Source organism: Coregonus lavaretus (assembly GCF_964263955.1).
Source record: "Coregonus lavaretus genome assembly, chromosome: 1".
Taxonomy (NCBI): Eukaryota; Metazoa; Chordata; class Actinopteri; order Salmoniformes; family Salmonidae; genus Coregonus; species Coregonus lavaretus.
Window position 1 is genome coordinate 60,422,788 of NC_139988.1, and position 25,235 is coordinate 60,448,022.

Consider the following 25,235-nt stretch of genomic DNA (forward strand, 5'->3'; position numbering starts at 1 on the left):
ACAAAACTGCACATTTTAGAGTGGCCTTTTAATGTCCCTAGCACAAGGTGAACCTGTTTAATGATCATGCTGTTTAGTCAGCTTCTTTATATGCCACACCTGTCAGGTGGATGGATTATCTTGGCAAAGGAGAAATGTTGACTAACAAGGATGTAAACTAATTTGTGGCCAAAATTTGAGAGAAATAAACGTTTTGTGCATATGGAACATTTCTGGGATCTTTTATTTCAGCTCATGAAACATGGGACTAACACATTACATGTTGCGATTATATTTTTGTTAAGTGTAAATACTTCAACGTCATTATGGTGTCAAGGGACATTATAATAATAGTAAGGTGCGCCCCCTGCTGGTGAAAGACATTACTGCTTGGCTAGGGAAGTGCCACCGTGTCTCTAGCTAGCTTCTGTGTTTACGTTGGTTGTGAGCTATCAAGCCTGAGTCCACTTTGCGTTTTACTGTTTACATTTATTTTCCTTCAATGGTCATTATATGAAACCTCCAATCTGGATCGCGGCGGTAGCAACAGGAAGAAGATAGAGGAATTCTCTAGGTCTTCTCGTGATAAACTGGTCCAGTCAAAGAACAAAATGTTCTCAAAATTTACATCGATTCTACAGCACGCAGTCGAGGCGGTGAGTTTTAATTTCTATGGACAGATTTCAAACCTCTGAAAGAATGGTTCAGTCGAGGCCCAACTGGACGTTCAATTTAAGTTAGCCACGTAGCTTGTTAGCTAACGGTACTGTAGTTAACTATGTAATAACCTAGCTAATTAGCGTAGCTATGCTAACTTTGCCAAATGTGGGCCCGGCTGCTGAGTGCTAATGTTAACAACCGATGTCCTACAAAGCTTGGCTAGCTAAAGCTTTCCCTCTGGTTTCCGGGCTTGTGTTTCTGTTCAAGCAATGTGATTGAAATACTTAGCTAGTGTTAGCTAGCTAGCAATGGCATGCATACTATAGCTAAATCATTAACATTTGCTCTCCTAATGGCTCCTAATAGGTATATTAGCTAACTAGCTAGCTAAAGCTAACTAGCGGCTAGCGTTAGCATATCTGACTTGTTTATGCTGATGTCACATGAGCTAGCTAGCTGCTGTACGTCTATGAATATATAGGTGATTCTGGAAGTGAACTGTTGTTTCCTGTCAAGCGAGAAAGGCAAAGGAATTGTGATGTAGACATGTTAGTTATTCAGCTGCTCGACGTTTTCATCTGCTGTCAAACGTGAGCTAGGGTTCCATCTGTGGTGGATTTCTCCACACCCTTGTTGTTAGATGTGACTTGACTAGTCGATGTTGTGTAAACAAGATTGACCGTACAAAAAACTACAGATTGTTACACCAGATAATGTGATTTAAACAAATATTTTTGGTATCCATTATTGGGAGTTACAGGGTATGTACTGTTTAGTGTAGCACAGAGAATTTTCGACCAACCTTAACTTGTCAATACTATCTTCGTTCTCGATTCGGCCAAACATGTATATTCTAAAATATCCGTGTCTAGATGCAGATGGTGTGTTTGAATTTAGAAAATGCTCCGTTATTAAATGTTTAATTTTTTTTGCTCCATGAAGTAATCCAACTGTGTACATTTTGTCAATTTCAAATCTTCTCACTTTGATCGAGACAGGTGAGTGTCATCATGACTGCAGCACTTTGGGGTGGACCCACCTGTCTCTTCTTCTGATTCTTCGTGTGGCTTTCTGGCATACTAGACGATGTGTTGCGTATTTCTGCCTTATGTAGGTTGGAGTGTAGATTGCACATTTGTCACCAAAAAAAAGGGGGAATGGGAAAACCATCTAACCTTGCACCTAACAATATCCCCCAAAATCCACCACCCGGTCCCACTACTTTTGCCCTAAACAATCCTACACCAGGCCGTTGGCCTGGGCAGTTGGAACCCCTTCTCTCAAAACTTCCTGTAGATCTTCAGTACTAAAATCTCTCACCCCCAAATATTTCTCTGCTGCTGCAACTTTTTTTTACCACTTGTATCTAATGCGATTTCCGCTCCATCAGTGCAGTGCCATTGATCACCATGACTATAAACGCAAGAAATCCAACCTTACTAAAACTCATCCTTTATGGATCTCTCTCTTCAGGCCTACTCAATGGGGGGCTCCCAGTCGAATCACTCACCCTTGGGCTATCCTCTACTCTCTTCACTGCCTCAGCATAGGGAACTTTTTGCCCCACTTGAACACTGGCGATCTCAACCGGTCTCTCTCTCTCACAGGGCACTTCGGATCCCCAGCTGCATGGGCACCCCCACAGTTGACACAGTGCTTTCTCTATCCCAACTGTACACTCCCTCTGACTATGCCCTCCTGCACATTTCTCACATGGTGGGATCTCCCTTCTACACACTGCTGCAACATGTCCGAATCCTTGACACCTAAAGCACAGTAGCGGGTTCGGAACATAGGCCCTCACAAAATAGCAAATATAACCTAACCTTATCAGGTAAAAGCTCAACAAGATAGACAGGGTATTCTCAGTCTCTCCATTGCCACCGGGTCTACGTCTCACCAAACGGGGGGCGTCACAAACAAGGAATATTATTTTTCATTTGATCCACCTCTACACTCAATGCCACCCCACTGCACACCCCTTTAAGCGGTGAGCAAAGCATGCCACAGGTTGAACCCAGATCCACATGACGCGAAGCGCCCGCTTCCTCATTAAAATGCAAATCAATTTATAACATTTTTGATATGCGTTTTTCTGGATTTTTATTTATTTATTCTGTCTCTCACTGTTAAAATAAACCTACCATTAAAATGATAGACTGATAATTTCTTTTTCAGTGGGCAAACGTACAAAATCAGCAGGGGATCAAATACTTTTTTCCCTCACTGTATATAGAGTCAAAGGACACACGCAGGTGTCTGTAATCATGGCCGGGTGTGGCCTAATAGCATTGATTAATTCACAGATTAACAGAACATACAAAAACATGGATAGCATACGATCATAGATACAACTTGGCTACATAGGCCCACAAACATTTACAATGAATAGCAAAATCACAATAATCACAAGAATGGCTTCAAATCAAAGTCTACTTTGAGACCGAAGGGAGCAAGGGTCTTTAAATTAAAGATCCAGGCAGCCTCTCGTTTTAACAATAAGTTGTCGAGGTCACCCCCTCTCCTAAGGAGGGTGACATGTTCGATGCCGATATAACGTAGGGACGAAATCGAGTGGTTCGCTTCCAAAAAGTGGGCAGCGACTGGGTATGTCGAGTTTTTGCACCTAATGGTGATCTTTACCGGAAACCTACTGATCGTAACAGTTTGTTGAGAGTTGATAGTTGTCACCCGCTTCCCTTGAAAAACAGTTTGTCATACAGCCAATTCTGTGGAATCAAAATAATTTGTAAAAAACAATCAGATTTCGACCAAAATATGTCTGAGACAATAGGTGAAACTTTGCACATACACTGTTGCCCTCTTGTAGACAACATCTAAATTACCTCCAGCTTCCTATCTGAATGTATGGCTTTTCATTTTCATGTCAAATAAAAATAGAAAATGTATGTTATTTTGTTTTATCTTTTACTAGATCTATTGTTATGTTCAACTACATTAATTTCACATTTCCACAAACTTCAAAGTGTTTCCTTTCAAATGGTATCAAGAATAAGCATATCCTTGCTTCAGGTCCTGAGCTACAGGCAGTTAGATTTGGGTATGTCATTTTAGGCGGAAATTGAAAAGAATGGTCTGATCTTTAAGAGGTTAATGCTTGTCCGCTTGCCCGGGGCAAGTAAAAAAAATAAATGTCAGACAAGAAGAATATAGATTTAAGTTGTCCGAATGGACAAGTAAAAAGAAATCACCCCAAAACATCACTATCATACAATTAGGCTACTCCGATCAGAATTGGATCAGATGCAATGTGTTGCACACTGTCCTCCCAATCTCTGCAGAGCGCATCGGAGTATAATTATTGTAGGCCTGCATTGACAGGCACGAGTGGTCTTTCAATCATGCAGTCACGAGGTGCATTTTTTTAGATCAAAGCGAGCCGCGTGTGCACATTTGTTGATATTCGTTTCTAGTTAGTTAAGTTATTTGTCCAGTTATAGCTAATTGTTGGTCAGCAATACAAATCCTGGTAAAGTAATGGTGTGTGCATCACCTGCGTGTGCCAGTGGGCTGTTGCCAGAGGAGAGCGCGAAAGAAGGCAGGGGAGAGAGACATTTGCGCAGCAGTTAAAATAATGATATACAACAGACTAACTAGATAACCAGCCAAACCACACAAAAGGTTTTGAATTGGATATCTCGCTAGTTAACTACACTGAACAAAAATATGAACGCAACAATTTCAAAGATTACAGTCCATATAAGGAAATTAGTCAATTGAAATACATTAATTAGGCCCTAATCTATGGATTTCACATGACTGGGAATACAGATATGCATCTGTTGGTCACAGATCTTTAAAAAAAAGGTAGGGGCGTGGATCAGAAAACCAGTCAGTATCTGGTGTGACCACCATTTGCCTCATGCAGTGCGACACATCTCCTATGCATAGAGTTGATCAGGCTGTTGATTGTTGCCCGTGGAATATTGTCCCACTCCTCTTCAATGGCTGTGCGAATTTGCTGGATATTGGCGGGAACTGGAACATGCAGTCATACACGTCGATCCAGAGCATTCCAAACATGCTCAATGGGTGACATGTCTGAGTGTGCAGGCCATGGAAGAACTGAGACATTTTCAACTTTCAGTAATTGTGTACAGATCCTTGCAACATGGGGCTGTGCATTATCATGCTGAAACATGAGGTGGTTGCGGCGGATGAACAGCATGACAATGGGCCTCAGGATCTCATCACGGTATCTCTGTGCATTCAAATTGCCGTAGATAAAATGCAATTGTGTTAGTTGTCCGTAGCTTATGCCTGCCCATACCATAACCCCACCGCCACCATGGGGCACTCTGTTCACAACGTTGACATCAGCAAACCGTTCACCGTCACATCTGCCATCTGCCCGGTACAGTTGAAACCGGGATTCATCCGTGAAGAGCACAGTTCTCCAGCGTGCCAGTGGCCATCGAAGGTGAGCAGTTGCCCATTGAAGTCAGTTACGAAGCCAAACTGCAGTCGAGTCAAGACCCTGATGAGGACAACGAGCACGCAAATGAGCTTCCCTGAGACAGTTTCTGACAGTTTGTGCAGAAATTATTTGGTTGTGCAAGCCATCTGGGTGGCTGGTCTCAGACGATCCCGCAGGTGAAGAAGCTCATCACTCCCCCTAACTGGGAGGGGGCCAGAGACAATTACTCGATGCCGACACATCTTTCTAGCTAATTTACAAGCTGAAGCTATGTTGCTCTTGGTGACCTCTGACTGTTTCATCCTAACATTGTTGGTGCCGACGTGGATAACAATATCCCTATACTCTCTACACTCCCCAGTTTTTCCTTAGCCAGCACCACCTTCAGATTAGCCTTTATGTCGGTAGCCCTGCCCACCTGGTAAACAGTGTATGATCGCTGGATGTTTCTTTTTAAGTCTAATATTGGGGGTAATGTAGTCGCCAATGACTAGGGTTTTCAATTTGTCAGAGCAAATGGTGGAAGGCTTTGGTGGCTCAGACCCCATAACGGGTGGAGGAGAGACCTGAGAAGGCTCGGCCTCTGACTCCGACTTGTTGCTTAATGTGGAGAACAGGTTGAAAGTTTCTTTCCAGAAGCCTTGAGAAAATTGTCCGGCTGCGGGGACTGTGCGGGGGGACTTATACTACTATCTGTACTTACTGGTGGCACAGATGCTGTTTCATCCTTTCCTACACTTAAATTGCCCTTGCTTAACGATTGCGTCTGAAGCTGGGCTTGCAGCATGGCTATCCTCACCATAAGGCGATAGTTTTCCTGTATTTTATGAGTACAGCGACTGCAATTAGATGGCATAGTGTTAATGTTACTACTTAGCTTCGGCTGGTGGAGGTCCTGTAGAACCATGTTCAGATAAAGCTTTTGGGGTTGAAAAAGTTTAAATGTAAAAAGTAGAACGGTTTTAAACCGTAAAGTTTGGCAGGTAGGCAAGTAGCAACAAACAGCACAGCAGCACGGAGAAAAGTGATGCACTCAAAACGCTATTCGCATTTTGTACATCTGCGCGGCACCTTCACCTTTCATATGCTTGTAAAATGGCTTTCACTATGTCAAATGATAGGCTTTTTTTCTTCTTTTTTTCTAGGGGGTAGATCAGCTTTAATATTGCAGATAGATTGTAACTTCCATCAATGTAATTGTCTGCATCACTTCCAATCCCCCATATGTTTTTTTTCTCGCAAATATATATATATATATCTCTGGAAAAAATTAAGAGACCACTGCACATTTTTCTTAAATCAGCATCTCTGCATGTATGACAGCCAATCCATTCCAGTGTCTGTTGAATTCCAACATAGGCACACCTTATTCTACTGAATTAGGTACTGATTAGGTGATCACCTAAACCAAATCTTATTTAACGAGGAAAAGTATAAAAACCACTGCTGTGGTCATCACTATCCTCTTGCAATAGGACCAGCTGGATGGCAAAAACAGGGCAAATAGTACCTCAAAAGTAATATTAATCAAAAAATAACTATTGACCATGCCAAAAGAGTTGAAAAGGAAAGTTTTGAGTGAGGAAAAGAAGGGTTCAATTCTGGCTTTACTGGCAGAGGGATACAGTGAGCGTCAGGTTGCTTCCATCCTTAAACTTTCAAAGACGGCGGTTCATAAGAACAAGGTCAAGCAGAAGACATTGGGGACAACAAAGCTACAGACCGGCAGAGGGCGAAAACAACACTCTACTGACCGTGATGACCGCCAACTCATTCGAATGTCACTCAACAACCGTAGGATGACATCAAGTGACATACAAAAAGAATGGCAAACGGCAGCTGGGGTGAAGTGCACGGCGAGGACGGTTCGAAACAGGCTCCTAGGGGCAGGGCTGAAGTCGTACAAAGCTAGAAAATAGCCCTTCATCAATGAGAAGCAAAGAAGAGCCAGGCTGAGGTTTGCAAAAGACCATAAGGATTGGACCGTTGAGGACTGGAGTAAGGTCATCTTCTCTGATTAGTCAAATTTTCAGTTTTGCCCAACACCTGGTTGTCTAATGGTTAGACAGAGACCTGGAGAGGCCACAGTGTCTCGCACCCACTGTGAAATTTGGTGGAGGATCGGTGATGATCTGGGGGTGCTTCAGCAAGGCTGGAATCGGGCAGATTTGTCTTTGTGAAGGACGCATGAATCAAGCCACGTACAAGGTTGTCCTGGAAGAAAACTTGCTTCCTTTTGCTCTGACATTGTTCCCCAACACTGAGGATTGGTTTTTCCAGCAGGACAATGCACCATGCCACACAGTCAGGTCATTCAAGGTGTGGATGGAGGACCACCAGATCAAGACCCTGTCATGGCCAGCCCAATCTCCAGACCTGAACCCCATTGAAAACTTATGGTAGGTGATCAAGAGGAAGATGGATGGTCACAAGCCATCAAACAAAGCCGAGCTGCTTGAATTTTTGCACCAGGAGTGGCATAAAGTCACCCAACATCAATGTGAAAGACTGGTGGAGAGCATGCCAAGACGCATGAAAGCTGTGATTTAAAATCAGGGTTTTTCCACCAAATATTGATTTCTGAACTCTTCCTAAGTTAAAACATTACTATTGTGTTGTTTAAAAATGAACATGAACTTATTTTCTTTGCATTATTCGAGGTCTGACAACACTGCATCTTTTTGTTATTTTGACCAGTTGTCATTTTCTGCAAATAAATGCTCTAAATGACAATATTTTTATTTGGAATTTGGGAGAAATGTTGTCAGTAGTTTATAGAATGAAACAAAAATGTTAATTTCACCCAAACACATACCTATAAATAGTAAAACCAGATAAACTTATATTTATGCAGTGGTCTCTTAATTTTTTCCAGAGCTGTATATATAAATAAAGCTGTATAAAATATATATATATATCCTTTAAAATTTCTCTTTATTACTTTCCAACCCCACCACCCCTTCCCTAATTGGAGTAAACTAGTGAACAACAATGCTTAGGCCTCTACTTCCAGCTTATACATACTATATACATTTTATGGAAACAGTCAATTTTACAATAATTCTATTTTGTTGTTTTTACTCCTGAACTTCCTCTACCCTCAACCTCTCTGATCATTTTCATGATGTCCATCCGGTTTGCTTCTATATGCAATATCTTTCTAACTGTGCTCTTTCACAAAAGCTCTCAACCTGAAACCTATATACTTACTATGGACACAGTATGCTTTACATTATTAGTTATCTTGTTGTTATTAGTTGTTGTTAGTTGTTATTAGTCCCATCCTTCAACTTCATTCAACACCACCCATCTATCGCTTAACACGATCCATATTGGATTTCTATTTGCTATATATTTTTCAACAGTACTGTGATGTTTTACAAAAGTTCTGAACCTTTCTATTCTCATTGTTTCTACAGATTGTAAATTGAAAATAAACATTTTTGCTAAAAGTATTATTATTTTATTGATTGATTGACTATGACTTTTCAGATCACCCAGTAGTGCTATCTGCAGGGTTAGCTCCAGGTAAATATTGCAATCCTTTAGCCATTCCTGGACCTGTGTCCAAAAACAGGCTACAAATGGACAGTACCAAAACAAATGATCTAATGATTCTGTCTCTTCACAGCAAAATCTGCAGAGCTGGGAAGATTGTATCCCCCATATTGGTAGCAAGAATTTTATATAATAATTTAAATTGAAAAATTCTAAGTTTTTAATCCGGCGTCATTTTGCGTATCAGTTCATAAACACTATGCCATTTTGTACATCTGCGCGGCACCTTCAACTTTCAGATGCTTGTAAAATGGCTTTCACTATGTCAAATCATAGGCTGTATTAGTTGACTGACAAGCAATGTATTTTGTTTGTAACTCAACTAGTTACCAATTGCGCTGTAGAAAATTGTGTTTTACCGGGAGTTGTGTAGCCTACCAGAGTGGACGCAACTCCCATCCGCTGATTGGGGTTCAGTCATTCAGATTTTATTTAGATTGTTCAGGTTCACCATAAGAAATAGTTGAACAGGGTAATTTCATAAAGGACAGCAATACATTTTTGGAGCTTAGCATGGTCACATTCAGGGTCGGTGCGGGATAAACTCTCAGTAAAATTCCAAACGGTCTTAACCATTCACTTTTGAGATGGGGTAAAATCCAAAGCTGCATTATATTAATTGGCTAAATGCCATTATGATTTCTGAAGATAAATATTGTCATGTACTAGCTCACATTTTTTAAAAAATCTGCAATAATAACAAGTTAATCAGTGGGTGATGGTGATTTCAGATAACATTACATTACATTAACGTCATTTAGCAGACGCTCTTATCCAGAGCGACTTACAGGAGCAATTAGGGTTAAGTGCCTTGCTTAAGGGCACATCGACAGATTTTTCACATAGTCGGCTCGGGGATTAGAACCAGCGACCTTTCGGTTACTGGCACAACGCTCTTACCCACTAAGCTACCTGCTTAGTGGGTAAGTAGGGGGACAAAAAGCATACATTTGACATTTTAGTCATTTAGCAGACGCTCTTATCCAGAGCGACTTACAGTTAGTGAGTGCATACATTTTCATACTGGCCCCCCGTGGGAAACGAAACCACAACATTGGCGTTGCAAGCGCCATGCTCTACCAACTGAGCTACACGGGGCCTACATTTACTTAATTGTGTACATGCGCACAGTCGTGAAGAAGGCTCGACAGCACACACACACACACACACACACACACACACACACTTAATCACACAAAACATGCACACACATTTATACTGACTCTACACACACACACACTCGCATACATACAATCATCATACATTGCATTCGGAAAGTATTCAGACCCCTTAACTTTTTCCACATTTTTTTACGTTACAGCCTTATTCTAAAATTGATTCAATAGTTTTCCCCCCACATCAATCTACACACAATACCCCATAATGACAAAGCAAATATAGCATTTACATAAGTATTCAGAACCTTTACCCAGTACTTTGTTGAAGCACCTTTGGCAGTGATAACAGCCTCAAGTCTTCTTGGGTATGACGCTACAAGCTTGGCACACCTGTATTTGGTGAGTTTCTCCCATTCTTCTCTGCAGATCCTCTCAAGCTCTATCAGGTTGGATGGGGAGCGTCGCTGCACAGCTATTTTCATGTCTCTCCAGATATGTTCGATCAGGTTCAAGTCCGAGCTCTGGCTGGGCCACTCAAGGACATTCAGAGACTTGTCCCGAAGCCACTCCTGTGTTGTCTTGGCTGTGTGCTTAGAGTCGTTGTCCTATTGGAAGGTGAACCTTCACCCCAGTCTGAGCGCTCTGGAGAAGGTTTTCATCAAGGATCTCTCTGTACTTTGCTCCATTCAGCTTTCCCTCGACCGAACTAGTCTCCCAGTCCCTGCCGCTGAAAAACATCCCCACAGCACGATGCTGCCACCACCATGCTTCACTGTAGGGATGGTGCCAGGTTTCCTCCAGAAGTGACGCTTGGCATTCAGGCCAAAGAGTTCAATCTTGGTTTCATCAGACCAAGGCAACAAAGGAGTGGCTCAAGAAGAAGCACATTAAGGGCCTGTTCGAGTTGCCAAACGTCAGCCTCGAAACCTTAATGACTTGGAGAAGATCTGCAAAGAGGAGTGGTACAAAATCCCTCCTGAGATGTGGGCAACCCTGGTGGCCAACTACAAGAAACGTCTGACCTCTGTGATTGCCAACAAGGGTTTTGCCACCAAGTACTAAGTCATGTTTTGCAGAGGGGTCAAATACTTATTTCCCTCATTAAAATGCAAATCAATTTATAACATTTTTGACATGCGTTTTTCTGGATTTTTTTGTTGTTATTCTGTCTCTCACTGTTCAAATAAACCTACCAATAAAATTATAGACTGATCATTTCTTTGTCAGTGGGCAAACGTACAAAATCAGCAGGGGATCAAATACTTTTTTCCCTCACTGTACATATCTACCTCTATCACTCCAGTATCCCTGCACATTGTAAATATGGTATTGGAAATGACCCTGTATATAGGTTACTAATCCTGTTCTTCTTATTTTTTATTTACATTTTTAGTGTGTTTTTGTTCTACCTTATGTTATTTTTAGTACTACATTGATATTGATTACTGCATTGTTGGGTTTAGAGCTTGCAATAAAGGCATGTGACTTGTACACGTGACCTTGAAACTAAATTGCCCCACCCCTAATCTGATAGTGGGATGGTAGACGCTCAGTCTGCCCTATGGCTAAGCTCAGGTACCTACACACAACATTGACATTGGCACACACACACACACTGAGGGCCACTCAGCTTAGAGAAGTAATCTCAGACAGATCCAGCTCATAGGCCCAGCTCCTGAGCTCCCATCAGCAGCAGATATTAATCAAAAATGGAAATTGAATGTGTTCATGCAAAAAATGTTTTCGCAACAAACCGAATCGCATCAATTTGTTCCCTTAATCAAACCGAAACGTTTCAAACTAAGCGTATCATTCCTGTAACGGACCCCTTGTATCTAGATGCGTATCAAATCGTTCATGAAAGGAGAGATGCACATCCCTAGTACCTATCATGTAACTGCCAGTAATGGATACCAGAAATCTTTGCTTAAATCACATTATTGGGTGTAACAATCTGTAGCTTGATAGAAAAGTGATTTCTACGGTTTTTAAGACACTACATTTGGGGGCTACAAGGAGTAGGCCTACATGTCCAGTGTGCAGAGAAAGTGAAAACATCTGCTCAAGCAGATTACATGTTTGTGCATCTTGCCTGGACGAGAGTGCTTGCTTTACACAAACTCGATTCTCAAGTGGGATACGATTCTAAAAACATAAAGCCCTCTACTTTCATATCACATGAAAATAATTTGACATGCTAAATATACACCTACTGTACACTGTGATAACCAGTTTTAACACAGTTGCAGCGACAGTATTTTTCAGTGACAACACGTTTGTGGCGTCCGTCTTCCGTTTACACACAGGTGTTCGGAGACACAGATAGCTAGGGCGTAATTAGCACAGCTACGACTGTCTTCTGTCTGTTTTCCATAAACAAGCGCAGTAACAAGGAAATATGGCAGTGTGCGAACCCTAACCCTGTATAGGTGTGTAGTAATTTAACCTTTAGTTTTTTTTAAATGATTTATTGCGATGCATTTTAACGTCCAGAATGAGCGTCGGGGCTCTTAACAAAACTCCCCCGGCCAGAAAATACTATCGTCAATAGGCGCTAAAGGTAGTTTGTGTATATGAATGGGATAGGCCTATAGTAGAGATCTCTAAACTAATTAAGCAAACACTGGACTTATCCCATCCTCATATCTCAATCTTGTGTGGTAAACATGGTTTTGATTGAATCTCTCTCTCCGTTTCAGCTTGCACCTTCACTGCCCTTGCAAGAGGACTTTGTGTATCACTGGAAAGCCATCACACATTACTACATAGAGACATCGGGTAATAAACAGCACTTAATAGAAATCCAGTATGAGTTTCAAATCACTATAAAAAGAGATCTAGTATAGCTATGTTATTAATGATATATTACCTGTAACGACAATGTGCAGCGAAAGCAATGTTTGTTTGTTTATTTCTTCCTTGTCAGATGACAAAGCCCCCGTGACAGACACCAACATCCCGTCCCATCTGGAGCAAATGCTGGACATCCTGACACAGGAGGAGTCAGAGAGAGAGTCTGGAGAGACTGGGCCCTGCATGGAGTACCTGCTGCACCACAAGATCCTAGAGACCCTCTACACTCTGGGCAAGGCAGATGTAAGGGGAACAATGCCATTTTCACACTATCAAGCCAACTCAAACTACACTCTGCTGGCTCAGATATTTTATTTTTACATTGTCCTGTTCAGCAACTTTAGTGGATGCGTAACCAGGCCAGCACAGTACAGCAAGACTTGGCTCAGAAGTGTGAAAATAGTAAAATACCTCACTGCGCTCTGTTGGATAGTTAGCCTATAACAAACCATGTAAGAAATACCAGATCAAGTATGAAAAGTACTACAATGTTTCCTCATCTTAATCTAGTGGTGTTGTTTTGTCTCCATCAGTGTCCTCCGGGAATGAAGCAACAGGTTCTGAGTTTCTACACCAAGCTGCTAGGACGCATTCGCCAGCCTCTTCTGCCACACATCAATGTCCATAGACCTGTACTGGTGAGATCCCAGAAGTTCTCATCTAACATGTAGATATGTTTACTAGGGTTGGGCGATATTATGATAGCGTAGTCTATCGACAATGATTGACAGCCATCGTCGATGGTGACGACATCTTGATATGGCAGACGGTGGTTTAGCCCATTTGATCTTGACTGGAGTCGCGCAGTAAAGGGGAGTCGGGCAGCGCACAGCAGGGCAGCACACGAGTGACAAGCCGAGTAATTTGCATATTCCAATTTGCTATAGCAATAAATGTTATACGTAACGCAAGAGAGGAATGTAGGCTAAACAGAGCGGAGAATTCCACCAAAGCAGCGCAAAAATGTCCTCTCTCTCTCTCTCTCTCTCTCTCTCTCTCTCTCTCTCTCTCTCTCTCTCTCTCTCTCTCTCTCTCTCTCTCTCTCTCTCTCGCGCATCTGCCAGTGTCGGAGGGGTGGCAGAGCTAGAGCGGTGTTTGTCAGACCATGAGACATCCCAAAAATCGGTTTTCTCAAAATGTACAGTTGGGAGAACAAGTATTTCATACACTGCCGATTTTGCAGGTTTTCCTACTTACAAAGCATGTAGAGGTCTGTAATTTTTAAACATTTTAAATGGTATTTGTTTACCATTTAAATGGTATTTGTACACTGTTTCAGTGTGAAGCAACGTTTCTCCCTGGTTGTCTCCTCAGAAACTAATCCGTCTGTGTGGAGAGATCCTGGCTGCTCCCACGGAGAACGAGGAGATCCAGTTCCTCTGTATCGTCTGTGCCAAACTGAAGCAGGACCCCTACCTTGTTAACTTCTTCCTGGAGGTACGTATGATGTCCATAAGATGCTACCTTTACAGAGACAGCAGGGTTGTGTTCATTAGTCACCAAATGCTCTGAAATGGAGTTAAATAGAGGTACTATCTGTTGCAAAATATTTTGTTACAGTGTGCTCTAATGAACACGACCCAGGAGGTTTCAGTAAGAAGACTTGAGAGAAAGCTGAACTGATGTCACACAGTGTTAATCCTTCAACAGTTTTTTTTCTTGTTTCTCCTGGTTCACAGAATAAAGTGAAGAGTCCTGACCCAAAGAGTCCCGGTGCAAAGGGGGTCAGAGAGGATTTGGCTTCACCAGACACAGGTCAGCCCCAGGCAGCTGAACCACCTGATGAGCCCAACGCTGCTGCTGACCAGTCCAACAACATCAACAACTACAACATAGTCAGGTCTCTCCTGAACCTCACCAAGAGCCCGGTCAGTACCTGCTCATACCACAGATCTGGGACCAGGTTACTCATACCACACTGAAGTGGAATATAGTCTGTTTTGATATGAGGTTGCAGTGGGAATAGGCTAAGTTGTGTTTTTAATGTAGATTTAACTGTGTTTGAGTAACATTTATATTCATGCTTTTCTCTTTCCCTCCCTCTCTCTCTCTGTCTCTCAGGATGGCAGGATAGTGGTGAAGGCTTGCGAGGGCCTCATGCTGCTGGTCAGTCTGCCTGAGCCGGCCGCGGCCAAGTGTCTGATGGAGAACACCGAGCTCTGTGAGCTCCTTACTGACAGACTGTCAGCCTTCTACAAGGCTCTCCCCACGTCCATTGATCCGCTGGACATTGAGACAGTGGAGTCTGTCAACTGGGGGTGAGGCTTCATTGTCCACTCTTCAAGCTACCTCTGCTCTGTCAGAGATCTGTCTGTAGTGCTACATCTGTGTCCCAAATGGCACCCTATATATTGCACTACTTTTGATCAGGGCCCATTATTAATGGAAACCCACAACTAAAACCTCACATAATTGCGTCAGATACTCAAAACGAAAATTCTGAGCCGAAGCATGGGCCAAATGTCTAACCAAATGTTTAATCTGTTGCTGTTAGTAATATTGCATTAAAACAATTAAATGTGTGTGTGTGTATATATACAGTACCAGTCAAATGTTTGGACACACCTACTCATTCCAGGGTTTTTCTTTATTTTTACTATTTTCTACATTGTAGAATAATAGTGAAGAAATCAAAACTATGAAATAACACATATGGAATCATGTAGTAACCAAAAAATGGTTAAACAAATCTAAATATATTTTTTATATTTTAGATTCTTCAAAGTAGCCACCCTTTGCCTTGATGACAGCTTTTGCACACTCTTGGCATTCTCTCAACCAGCTTCACCTGGAATGCTTTTCCAACAGTCTTGAAGGAGTTTCCACATATGCTGAGCACTTGTTGGCTGCTTTTCCTTCACTCTGCGGTCCAACTCATCCCAAACCATCTCAATTGGGTTGAGGTCGGATGATTGTGGAGGTCAGGTCATCTGATGCAGCACTCCATCACTCTCCTTCTTGGTCAAATAGCCCTTACACAGCCTGGAGGTGTGTTTTGGGTCATTGTCCTGTTGAAAAACAAATGATAGTCCCACTAAGCGCAAACCAGATGGAATGGTGTATCGCTACAGGGTGCTGTGGTAGCCATGCTGGTTAAGTGTGCCTTGAATTCTAAATAAATCACCCACAGTGTCACCAGTAATGCACCCCCACACTATCACACCTCCTCCTCCATGCTTCACGGTGGGAACCACACATGCGGAGATCATCCGTTCACCTACTCTGCGTCTCACAAAGACACGGCGGTTGCAACCAAAAATCTCAAATTTGGACTCATCAGACCAAAGGACAGATTTCTACCGGTCTAATGTCCATTGCTCGTGTTTCTTGGCCCAAGCAAGTCTCTTCTTATTATTGGTGTCCTTTAGTAGTGGTTTCTTTGCAGCAATTCGACCATGAAGGCCTGATTTCATGCGGTCTCCTCTGAACAGTTGTGTCTGTTACTTGAACTCTGTGAAGCATTTATTTGGGCTGAAATTTCAATGGCTGGTAACTCAAATGAACTTATCCTCTGCAGCAGAGGTAACTCTGGGACTTCCTTTCCTGTGGCGGTCCTCATGAGAGCCAGTTTCATCATAGCGCTTGATGGTTTTTGCGACTGCAGTTGAAACTTTCAAAGTTCTTGAAATATTCCAGATTGACTGACCTTCATGTCTTAAAGTAATGATGGACTGTCTTTTCTTTTTGCTTATTTGAGCTGTTCTTGCCATAATATGGACTTGGTCTTTTACCAAATAGGGCTCTCTTCTGTATACCACCCCTACCTTGTCACAACACAACTGATTGGCTCAAACGCATTAAGAAGGAAAGAAATTCCACAAATTAACTTTTAACAAGGCACACCTGTTAATTGAAATGCATTCCAGGTGACTATCTCATGAAGCTGGTTGAGAGAATGCCAAGAGTGTGCAAAGCTGTCATCAAGGCAAAAGGGTGGCTACTTTGAAGAATCGCAAATATGAAATATATTTTAATTTGTTCAACACTTTTTTTTGGTTACTACGTGATTCCATATGTGTTATTTCATAGTTTTGATGCCTTCAGTATTATTCTACAATGTAGAAAATAGTAAAAATAAAGAAAAACCCTGGAATGAGTACGTGTGTGCAAACTTTTGACTGGTACTGTATATCTTTTTTTTTTTATACATATTCTTTTTCGATCTGGCTACCGTCCCCCTGCAGTACATCAGAACCCCACTTTGAGAACCCCTGCCATAGACCTGGTGTAACGTAGTGCACAATATACTCTCTAAATTTGTACTAGTAAATGGTCTGCCAAGGAAGAATTGATTTATCAATTCAGTGTAATGATTTATCAATGTTTGGTTGCCCTGGATACTTAACAAGCTACTTTAGACCCCATCAGGCTAAAAGCCCCCCCTGAGAGAAACCTATAGCCAAACACTAGCCTCAGTTCAGAATATAAACATTCCATGATTGCTCAGTTAAAACATATCAAATATCTCTATCCGAGTTAAGACAACTATAGAATTAATATGCATCTTGATCAATTAAGGATCATATTTAAATTGTCTCTGTTGCAGACTGGATGTGTATAACATGAAGGATGATGCTGCCATCTTCACTGGGAAGCGAGCACTCATCTCCTTCCTATCTTGGCTCGATTACTGCGACCAGCTCATCAAAGAGGCACAGAAGGTAAAGAGCAACACCATTGACTGGTAAATGCTTTAAATAGAAGACACAGTGGCTTGACATTTTAGTTAAAAAAAAATTGGGGAACCACAAAGACAGAAGATGATACAATTAGCTATACATAAAAACTCACAAAGACTTACATTACATACATTTTCTATCATGAGATTTATATCAAACTGACTTCGGGAGTAATGAAATGTTTTCTGGTCTTGTACCCTCAGACGGCAGCTGCAGTGTTGGCTAAAGCAGTGAGAAAGAGGTTCTTTGTGACGGTCATGGAGCCCCAGCTGATGCAGACGTAAGTCCCCATTCAGAATCATCAGGGGAACACTCATAGATGCCTCTCTTCGTTTGTTTGTTTGTGTGTATGTCTGCCCCTGAATCGATTGACAATGAAAGAAGAATTGGTCATATGCCAACACACATGTCCTTCAGTGATGAGACATTGTTATGGGGATGTGGGTATAATCTAGGGCTGACCCCAATTAGTCGACTGGTTGATTGTTTGGTCGATAGGCAGTTAGTCGACCAAGATTTTTCTTTAGTCGAGCAGGAGCAAATATATACAGTGGGGAGAACAAGTATTTGATACACTGCCGATTTTGCAGGTTTTCCTACTTACAAAGCATGTAGAAGTCTGTATTTTTATCATAGGTACACTTCAACAAATTAAGTAATTAATTTGCATTTTATTGCATGACATAAGTATTTGATCACCTACCAACCAGTAAGAATTCCGGCTCTCACAGACCTGTTAGTTTTTCTTTAAGAAGCACTCCTGTTCTCCACTCATTACCTGTATTAACTACACCTGTTTGAACTCTCCCTGTCCACACACTCAATCAAACAGACTCCAACCTCTCCACAATGGCCAAGACCAGAGAGCTGTGTAAGGACATCAGGGATAAAATTGTAGACCTGCACAAGGCTGGGATGGGCTACAGGACAATAGGCAAGCAGCTTGGTGAGAAGGCAACAACTGTTGGCGCAATAATTAGAAAATGGAAGAAGTTCAAGATGACGGTCAATCACCCTCGGTCTGGGGCTCCATGCAAGATCTCACCTCGTGGGGCATCAATGATCATGAGGAAGGTGAGGGATCAGCCCAGAACTACACGGCAGGACCTGGTCAATGACCTGAAGAGAGCTGGGACCACAGTCTCAAAGAAAACCATTAGTAACACACTACGCCATCATGGATTAAATTCCTGCAGCGCACGCAAGGTCCCCCTGCTCAGGCCAGCGCATGTCCAGGCCTGTCTGAAGTTTGCCAATGACCATCTGGATGATCCAGAGGAGGAATGGGAGAAGGTCATGTGGTCTGATGAGACAAAAATAGAGCTTTTTGGTCTAAACTCCACTCGCCGTGTTTGGAGGAAGAAGAAGGATGAGTATAACCCCAAGAACACCATCCCAACCGTGAAGCATGGAGGTGGAAACATCATTCTTTGGGGATGCTTTTCTGCAAAGGGGACAGGACGACTGCACCGTATTGAGGGGAGGATGGATGGGGCCATGTATCGCGAGATCTTGGCCAACAACCTCCTTCCCTCAGTAAGAGCATTGAAGATGGGTCGTGGCTGGGTCTTCCAGCATGACAACGACCCAAAACACACAGCCAGGGCAACTAAGGAGTGGCTCCCGTAAGAAGCATCTCAAGGTTCTGGAGTAGCCTAGCCAGTCTCCAGACCTGGACCCAATAGAAAATCTTTGGAGGGAGCTGAAAGTCCGTATTGCCCAGCGACAGCCCCAAAACCTGAAGGATCTGGAGGTCTGTATGGAGGAGTGTGCCAAAATCCCTGCTGCAGTGTGTGCAAACCTGGTCAAGACCTACAGGAAACGTATGATCTCTGTAATTGCAAACAAAGGTTTCTGTACCAAATATTAAGTTCTGCTTTTCTGATGTATCAAATACTTATGTCATGCAATAAAATGCAAATTAATTCCTCAAAAATCATACAGTGTGATTTTCTGGATTTTTGTTTTAGATTCCGTCTCTCACAGTTGAAGTGTACCTATGATAAAAATTACAGACCTCTACATGCTTTGTAAGTAGGAAAACCTGCAAAATCGGCAGTGTATCAAATACTTGTTCTCCCCACTGTATATCTATATATATATTTTTTATGGCACACGAGACACCGGTCTTATTCGTGCCCATCTCAGTGAACTAATCCATTGCGGAGGCCGAGACTAATCCTTTGCGGAGGCCGCAGGGATGGCACAGTCCAAGAAGAAGGGGAGTGTGGCTAAAATGCACAATGCACGTCTCTCTCCAGAATGCGCTCTCTCCCGCCAATTTTTGCACATTCATTGTTTCGTAACTTCACTGTGTGAAGTGTTTGCGTTTGATTGTTAGTGTCTATCAATTCCCCATTACATATATCACCAGTAGTACATTTACCGTTAATTCCTAGAATTTCTAATCTACAGTGTTTGTTTGGTTACGGTAATTTATGTTAATGCATTCAATATATTATTATTCCAGTCTTTTGCCGTTCTCATTGTCGGAGTGGACACGTTGTTTGCAGAGTGCACAACCTATGCTACACTTGTGAGAAACACGTTTTGGTTTATTTCATTCCATTTACGAGTTTTGTCAATTTAGTCATTGTGCTTTGTTTGGAGCGCTCTTGTTAATGTTTAGTAAGGACGTGCACCTGATTACACATAGAAGTAGGCCTATAGGCTACCTGGCCTGGGTGCAAATGTAGGCATATAAATGTGCCCATTTGGGGATCTGATAGTATTTCTGATTGGTTTAACACACCACCACTAATGAGCTATGGAGCTTCTCAATGTTTTCTTCACCTCAAACAGCAAGCAAACAAAGTCTGTTTTTACATCCATTGAGAATGACAATAGTTCCTCAATGTATTTAAAAAATATTTCCAGCTCTCTCCCTTTCGATAACCACTCAGCGTGAAAGGTAAAAATGTCTTGCTCTGATCCAGTGGAAATGTAATAAAATAGGCCTACCTGATTACTTATCCTTTGCGCAAATAGCCTACAGCTGTGTCTGTCCCGAGCTCACTGGAGCAGGAAACTCTGAGGGCCCAGAATATTTTATACAATGTTGCAAGTTTGCTAGCACAGCTTCAGGCTGGACCCAAGTTAGTAGTTGATACAATGTTTCAAGTTCGTTGCAGACAGGCCATGCTTAGCCAATGGGATTTATTTATTTTTATCAGGATATTTGCTACCTGCAGGCTGCAATGTTTTTATTTGTTGGCTTTATAGGCTATTTTTACATAGTTTGTAATGGCAATAGTTACTTTTTAGGGTTGTATAACTTTCATTTAGATTTGGATATCATTTTTATTAACCACTTGACAATGATCTTGAGATACGGCGTTATTATTAATTAAATGAAACTGTTTCACGAAAATGTGCATATAAAAACCATAACTGGCAGGCAAGATCAGTAGAAATGGTAAGATAAATTGGCATTCCAAATGAGAAAGGTTGCCGACTCCTCGTGTAGCCTATTACCGGCAACTTCAGGAGAGTAACTGCAGAATCTGCCAAAGCCAGTAGGAGTGGGAGGAGGATGGTCGGGTCAGGTGTTTTCTTCTGGTTATCTTGATCTTTGGCTCCCTCTTGAGTCATTGGAGTCTTATTTTATCAAACAGTGCGCTTAAAGCATCAGACAAGCTCAATGCATGTACAGTGATGGAAAAAAGTATTTGATCCCCTGCTGATTTTGTACGTTTGCCCACTGACAAAGACATGATCAGTCTATCATTTTAATGGTAGGTTTATTTTAACAGTGAGAGACAGAATAACAACAACAAAATCCAGAAAAACGCATGTCAAAAATGTTATAAATTGATTTGCATTTTAGTGAGGGAAATAAGTATTTGACTCCTCTGCAAAACATGACTTAGTACTTGGTGGCAAAACCCTTGTTGGCAATCACAGAGGTCAGACGTTTCTTGTAGTTGGCCACCAGGTTTGCACACATCTCAGGAGGAATTTTGTCCCACTCCTCTTTGCAGATCTTCTCCAAGTCATTAAGGTTTCGAGGCTGACGTTTGGCAACTCGAACCTTCAGCTCCCTCCACAGATTTTCTGTAGCTCAGCTGGTAGAGCACGGCGCTTGTAACGCTAACGTAGTGGGTTCGATCCCCGGGACCACCCATACACACAAAAAAAATATTATGCACGCATGACTGTAAGTCGCTTTGGATAAAAGCGTCTGCTAAATGGCATATTATTATTATTATTAAGGTCTGGAGACTGGCTAGGCTAGGCTAGTCCCTTTGATGCGGTGAAGTTGTCCTGTCCCCTTAGCAGAAAAACACCCCCAAAGCATAATGTTTCCACCTCCATGTTTGACGGTGGGGATGGTGTTCTTGGGGTCATAGGCATCATTCCTCCTCCTCCAAACACGGCGAGTTGAGTTGATGCCAAAGAGCTCGATTTTGGTCTCATCTGACCACAACACTTTCACCCAGTTCTCCTCTGAATCATTCAGATGTTCATTGGCAAACTTCAGACGGGCCTGTATATGTGCTTTCTTGAGCAGGGGGACCTTGCGGGCGCTGCAGGATTTCAGTCCTTCACAGCGTAGTGTGTTACCAATTGTTTTCTTGGTGACTATGGTCCCAGCTGCCTTGAGATCATTGACAAGATCCTCCCGTGTAGTTCTGGGCTGATTCCTCACCGTTCTCATGATCATTGCAACTCCACGAGGTGAGATCTTGCATGGAGCCCCAGGCCGAGGGAGATTGACAGTTATTTTGTGTTTCTTCCATTTGTGAATAATCGCACCAACTGTTGTCACCTTCTCACCAAGCTGCTTGGCGATGGTCTTGTAGCCCATTCCAGCCTTGTGTAGGTCTACAATCTTGTCCCTGACATCCCTGGTGAGCTCTTTGGTCTTGGCCATGGTGGAGAGTTTGGAATCTGATTGATTGATTGCTTCTGTGGACAGATGTATTTTATACAGGTAACAAACTGAGATTAGGAGCACTCCCTTTAAGAGTGTGCTCCTAATCTTAGCTCGTTACCTGTATAAAAGACACCTGGGAGCCAGAAATGTTTCTGATAGAGAGGGGGTCAAATACTAATTTCCCTCATTAAAATGCAAATCAATTTATAACATTTTTGACATGCGTTTTTCTGGAATATTTTGTTGTTATTCTGTCTCTCACTGTTCAAATAAACCTACTATTAAAATTATAGACTGATCATTTCTTTGTCAGTGGGCAAATTTACAAAATCAGCAGGGGATCAAATACTTTTTTCCCTCACTGTATAGTTTTAATTTTATTAAATCACTGTCTATATATGGAAAGATTCACGTTTTAACATTTCTACCAATCGATTGGTCGATAGAACAGACAATTTTCGGTCGATGAAGCTTTTTTTTGGGGGGGGACAGCCCTATTATAATCATAGAATTAAATGAAATAGAACAGTCATTTAATTTATCTCTGATTATTTTGCTGTGTCAGTGGATGACAGTGTCCCTTCTGTCCCCTGTGTAGGTCGGAGGTGGGCATCCTGACCTCCACAGCTCTGCTGAATAGGATCATCCGCCAGGTGACCTCAGAGGCCCTGCTGCAGGAGATGGTCTACTTCCTGCTGGGGGAGGAGAAGGGACCAGAGACCCTCGCCACCATTGCCCAGAACCCCCTCCGACACAGACTCATCGAGCACTGTGACCACCTGTCAGACGAGGTACAGTGCCTAGTGAAAGACAGTTGTCACATTTTGGTGCCTAATATTTAAATCTAAAAAGGGATGACATTAAATTGTTTTCCTACTGATCTATACAATCTACTTCACATATTTTAATTAATTAAAAAGAAAAAACAAAGATGTCTTAATTGCGTATGTCTTCACACCCCAGAGTTAATACTTGTTTGAAGCACCTTTCGCAGCAATTACTGCTGTGAGTCGTGTTGAATAAGATTCCACCAACTTTGCACAACTCTTGGAGCAACATATATCCATTGTTTTTGACAAAATTGCTCAATGTCAGTCAATTTGGTTGGGGATCATTGATGGACATCAATATTAAAGTATTATCGAACAGATTTTTTTTCGTACACTTTGAAAAGCCTAGATCATGTGTAGACCGTGATACACAAACTCTGGTGGTTGGGTTGTACATAGGACAGATGTAATGCCTTTTCAGTGCGATGCTGTTGTAGTAGAGAATAATGTTTGGACCAGTGCTTGAATCTGGTCTAGTGGTAGCACTGCCGACTCCAGACTATTTAACCCCTCAGGTGACAATGGTTTGAGCATATAATAATATAATCTCTATTGATTTGAGCCCCATCTCTGCCAATTTCATATCTATGCCCCTCTACCTTGTACAAATCCCACTATTAAGAACAAAATACAGTTTAGGCTTCCCACTTATAGCGTAGCTCCTCTATAGGTTTTCTCCTGTTTAATTAAAAGCCTTATCTCATTGCCTTGAACAATATTTCTCACAGATCAGCATCATGACCTTGCGGTTGTTTGAGCACCTGATCCAGAAGCCCAACCAGCACATCCTCCACAGCCTGGTGCTACGCAGCCTGGAGGAGAGGAACTACCTGGAGAACAAGCCCCAGGAGGAGAAGGAACCCCTGGAGAATGGCCAGCCCCACGACACTGTGTAAGGGATCCATCTGCCAAGACTATCCTCAGAGCTGGCTACATGGGCTCTGGGGGTCTAACTGTCTAACTGCATTTATAGAGTGGAATATCACTCCTTAGTGAATTATGCCAACAATTTTTTCAATCGGTTAGCAAAATAACTAATAAGAGAGACTGCATCTCTCTGTGTAATCCACTGTCTCTTTGAATTAGAAAATACATTACCCACGCCTAGTATCCAAACAATGTGAAAGCATATAGGCATATTGTCAGAAACCCCTCCTTTTGATATAAGATAGTTACCAATTTACATCCCTAAGCTAAAGTGTAAAATGTAATGCATTTTAAAGTGAATGTGTGAACTGATGTGTGTTTTGTTATGTCTTTTTCAGAGACCTTGAAGAGGACCCTTTGTTCGGTGACGACCTCTCTGCCAACAACAGGTTGTCCAGCCCTGATTGGTTGAGCAACTCCTCAACACATAGCCCCGACCATGCTAAGCCTGATGGGAAGACTGAGGTCCACAAGATTGTAAACAGGTCCACAAGTCTTTCCTATGTAACATGTGCCTCATCTTGTTACATATTTAAAACTATTTTTAGCAAGTATTTTACAGGCATCATTACATTTACATTTTTACATTTTAGTCATTTAGCAGACGCTCTTATCCAGAGCGACTTACAGTTAGTGAGTGCATACATCATTTTTTTATTTTTCATACTGGCCCCCCGTGGGAATCGAACCCACAACCCTGGCGTTGCAAACGCCATGCTCTACCAACTGAGCTACATCCCTGCCGGCCATTCCCTCCCCTACCCTGGACGACGCTGGGCCAATTGTGCGCCGCCCCATGGGTCTCCCGGTCGCGGCCGGCTACGACAGAGCCTGGATATATAACCCTATTCTGTTTTAATTGTGTTTACTTCAGTTTCCTGTGTTTGGTGCCTGATGAGGCCAAATCCTCATCTCATGTGGAGGGAACTGGTTATGACACCTACCTAAGAGACGCACACAGACAGGTGAGTTCTCTCCAGGTCCCTCATGTTCAATTTCTCCAGGTCCCTCTCATGTTCCCTAGCTTTTACTTATTCACTGAAGTCAATAGAGATCTGGGTTGTGTTCATTAGGGTATACCGTTGGAAACCGTTTGCACATGTTTCTAATTGTTCTTATATAAGTTCAGATAGTATCTGCCCGTGTCACTTGGTTTTGGACTGTTGGCTTATGATTCGAGCCTACTGAACACTACCCTGGATCTCTGATTTGTAACTAACACTGAAAGGATGGCATGTTGTCTAGCGCTCCAGGCTGCAACCATTTAGTCGCATTTTGCGACCCTTTGACTTGTCTGTGCGAGTAAAAAATGTATTG

General features: G+C 42.2%; 1 protein-coding gene across 1 annotated transcript in view; it reads left to right on the forward strand.

The window, feature by feature from the left end:
- Positions 1-354: 354 nt before the first annotated feature.
- LOC311135992 (FHF complex subunit HOOK interacting protein 2A-like) overlaps positions 355-25,235 on the forward strand; it is a 42,545-nt gene continuing 17,664 nt past the window's right edge. The window contains exons 1-13 of the mRNA XM_084170038.1: positions 355-635; positions 12,453-12,531; positions 12,680-12,849; positions 13,140-13,244; positions 13,921-14,043; positions 14,286-14,474; positions 14,668-14,864; positions 17,153-17,267; positions 17,489-17,565; positions 22,760-22,952; positions 23,720-23,883; positions 24,257-24,403; positions 24,793-24,883. Coding sequence (XP_084026164.1) covers positions 591-635; positions 12,453-12,531; positions 12,680-12,849; positions 13,140-13,244; positions 13,921-14,043; positions 14,286-14,474; positions 14,668-14,864; positions 17,153-17,267; positions 17,489-17,565; positions 22,760-22,952; positions 23,720-23,883; positions 24,257-24,403; positions 24,793-24,883 — 1,695 coding nt within the window. The 5' untranslated portion in view covers positions 355-590. The remainder of the gene's footprint in view (positions 636-12,452; positions 12,532-12,679; positions 12,850-13,139; positions 13,245-13,920; positions 14,044-14,285; positions 14,475-14,667; positions 14,865-17,152; positions 17,268-17,488; positions 17,566-22,759; positions 22,953-23,719; positions 23,884-24,256; positions 24,404-24,792; positions 24,884-25,235) is intronic.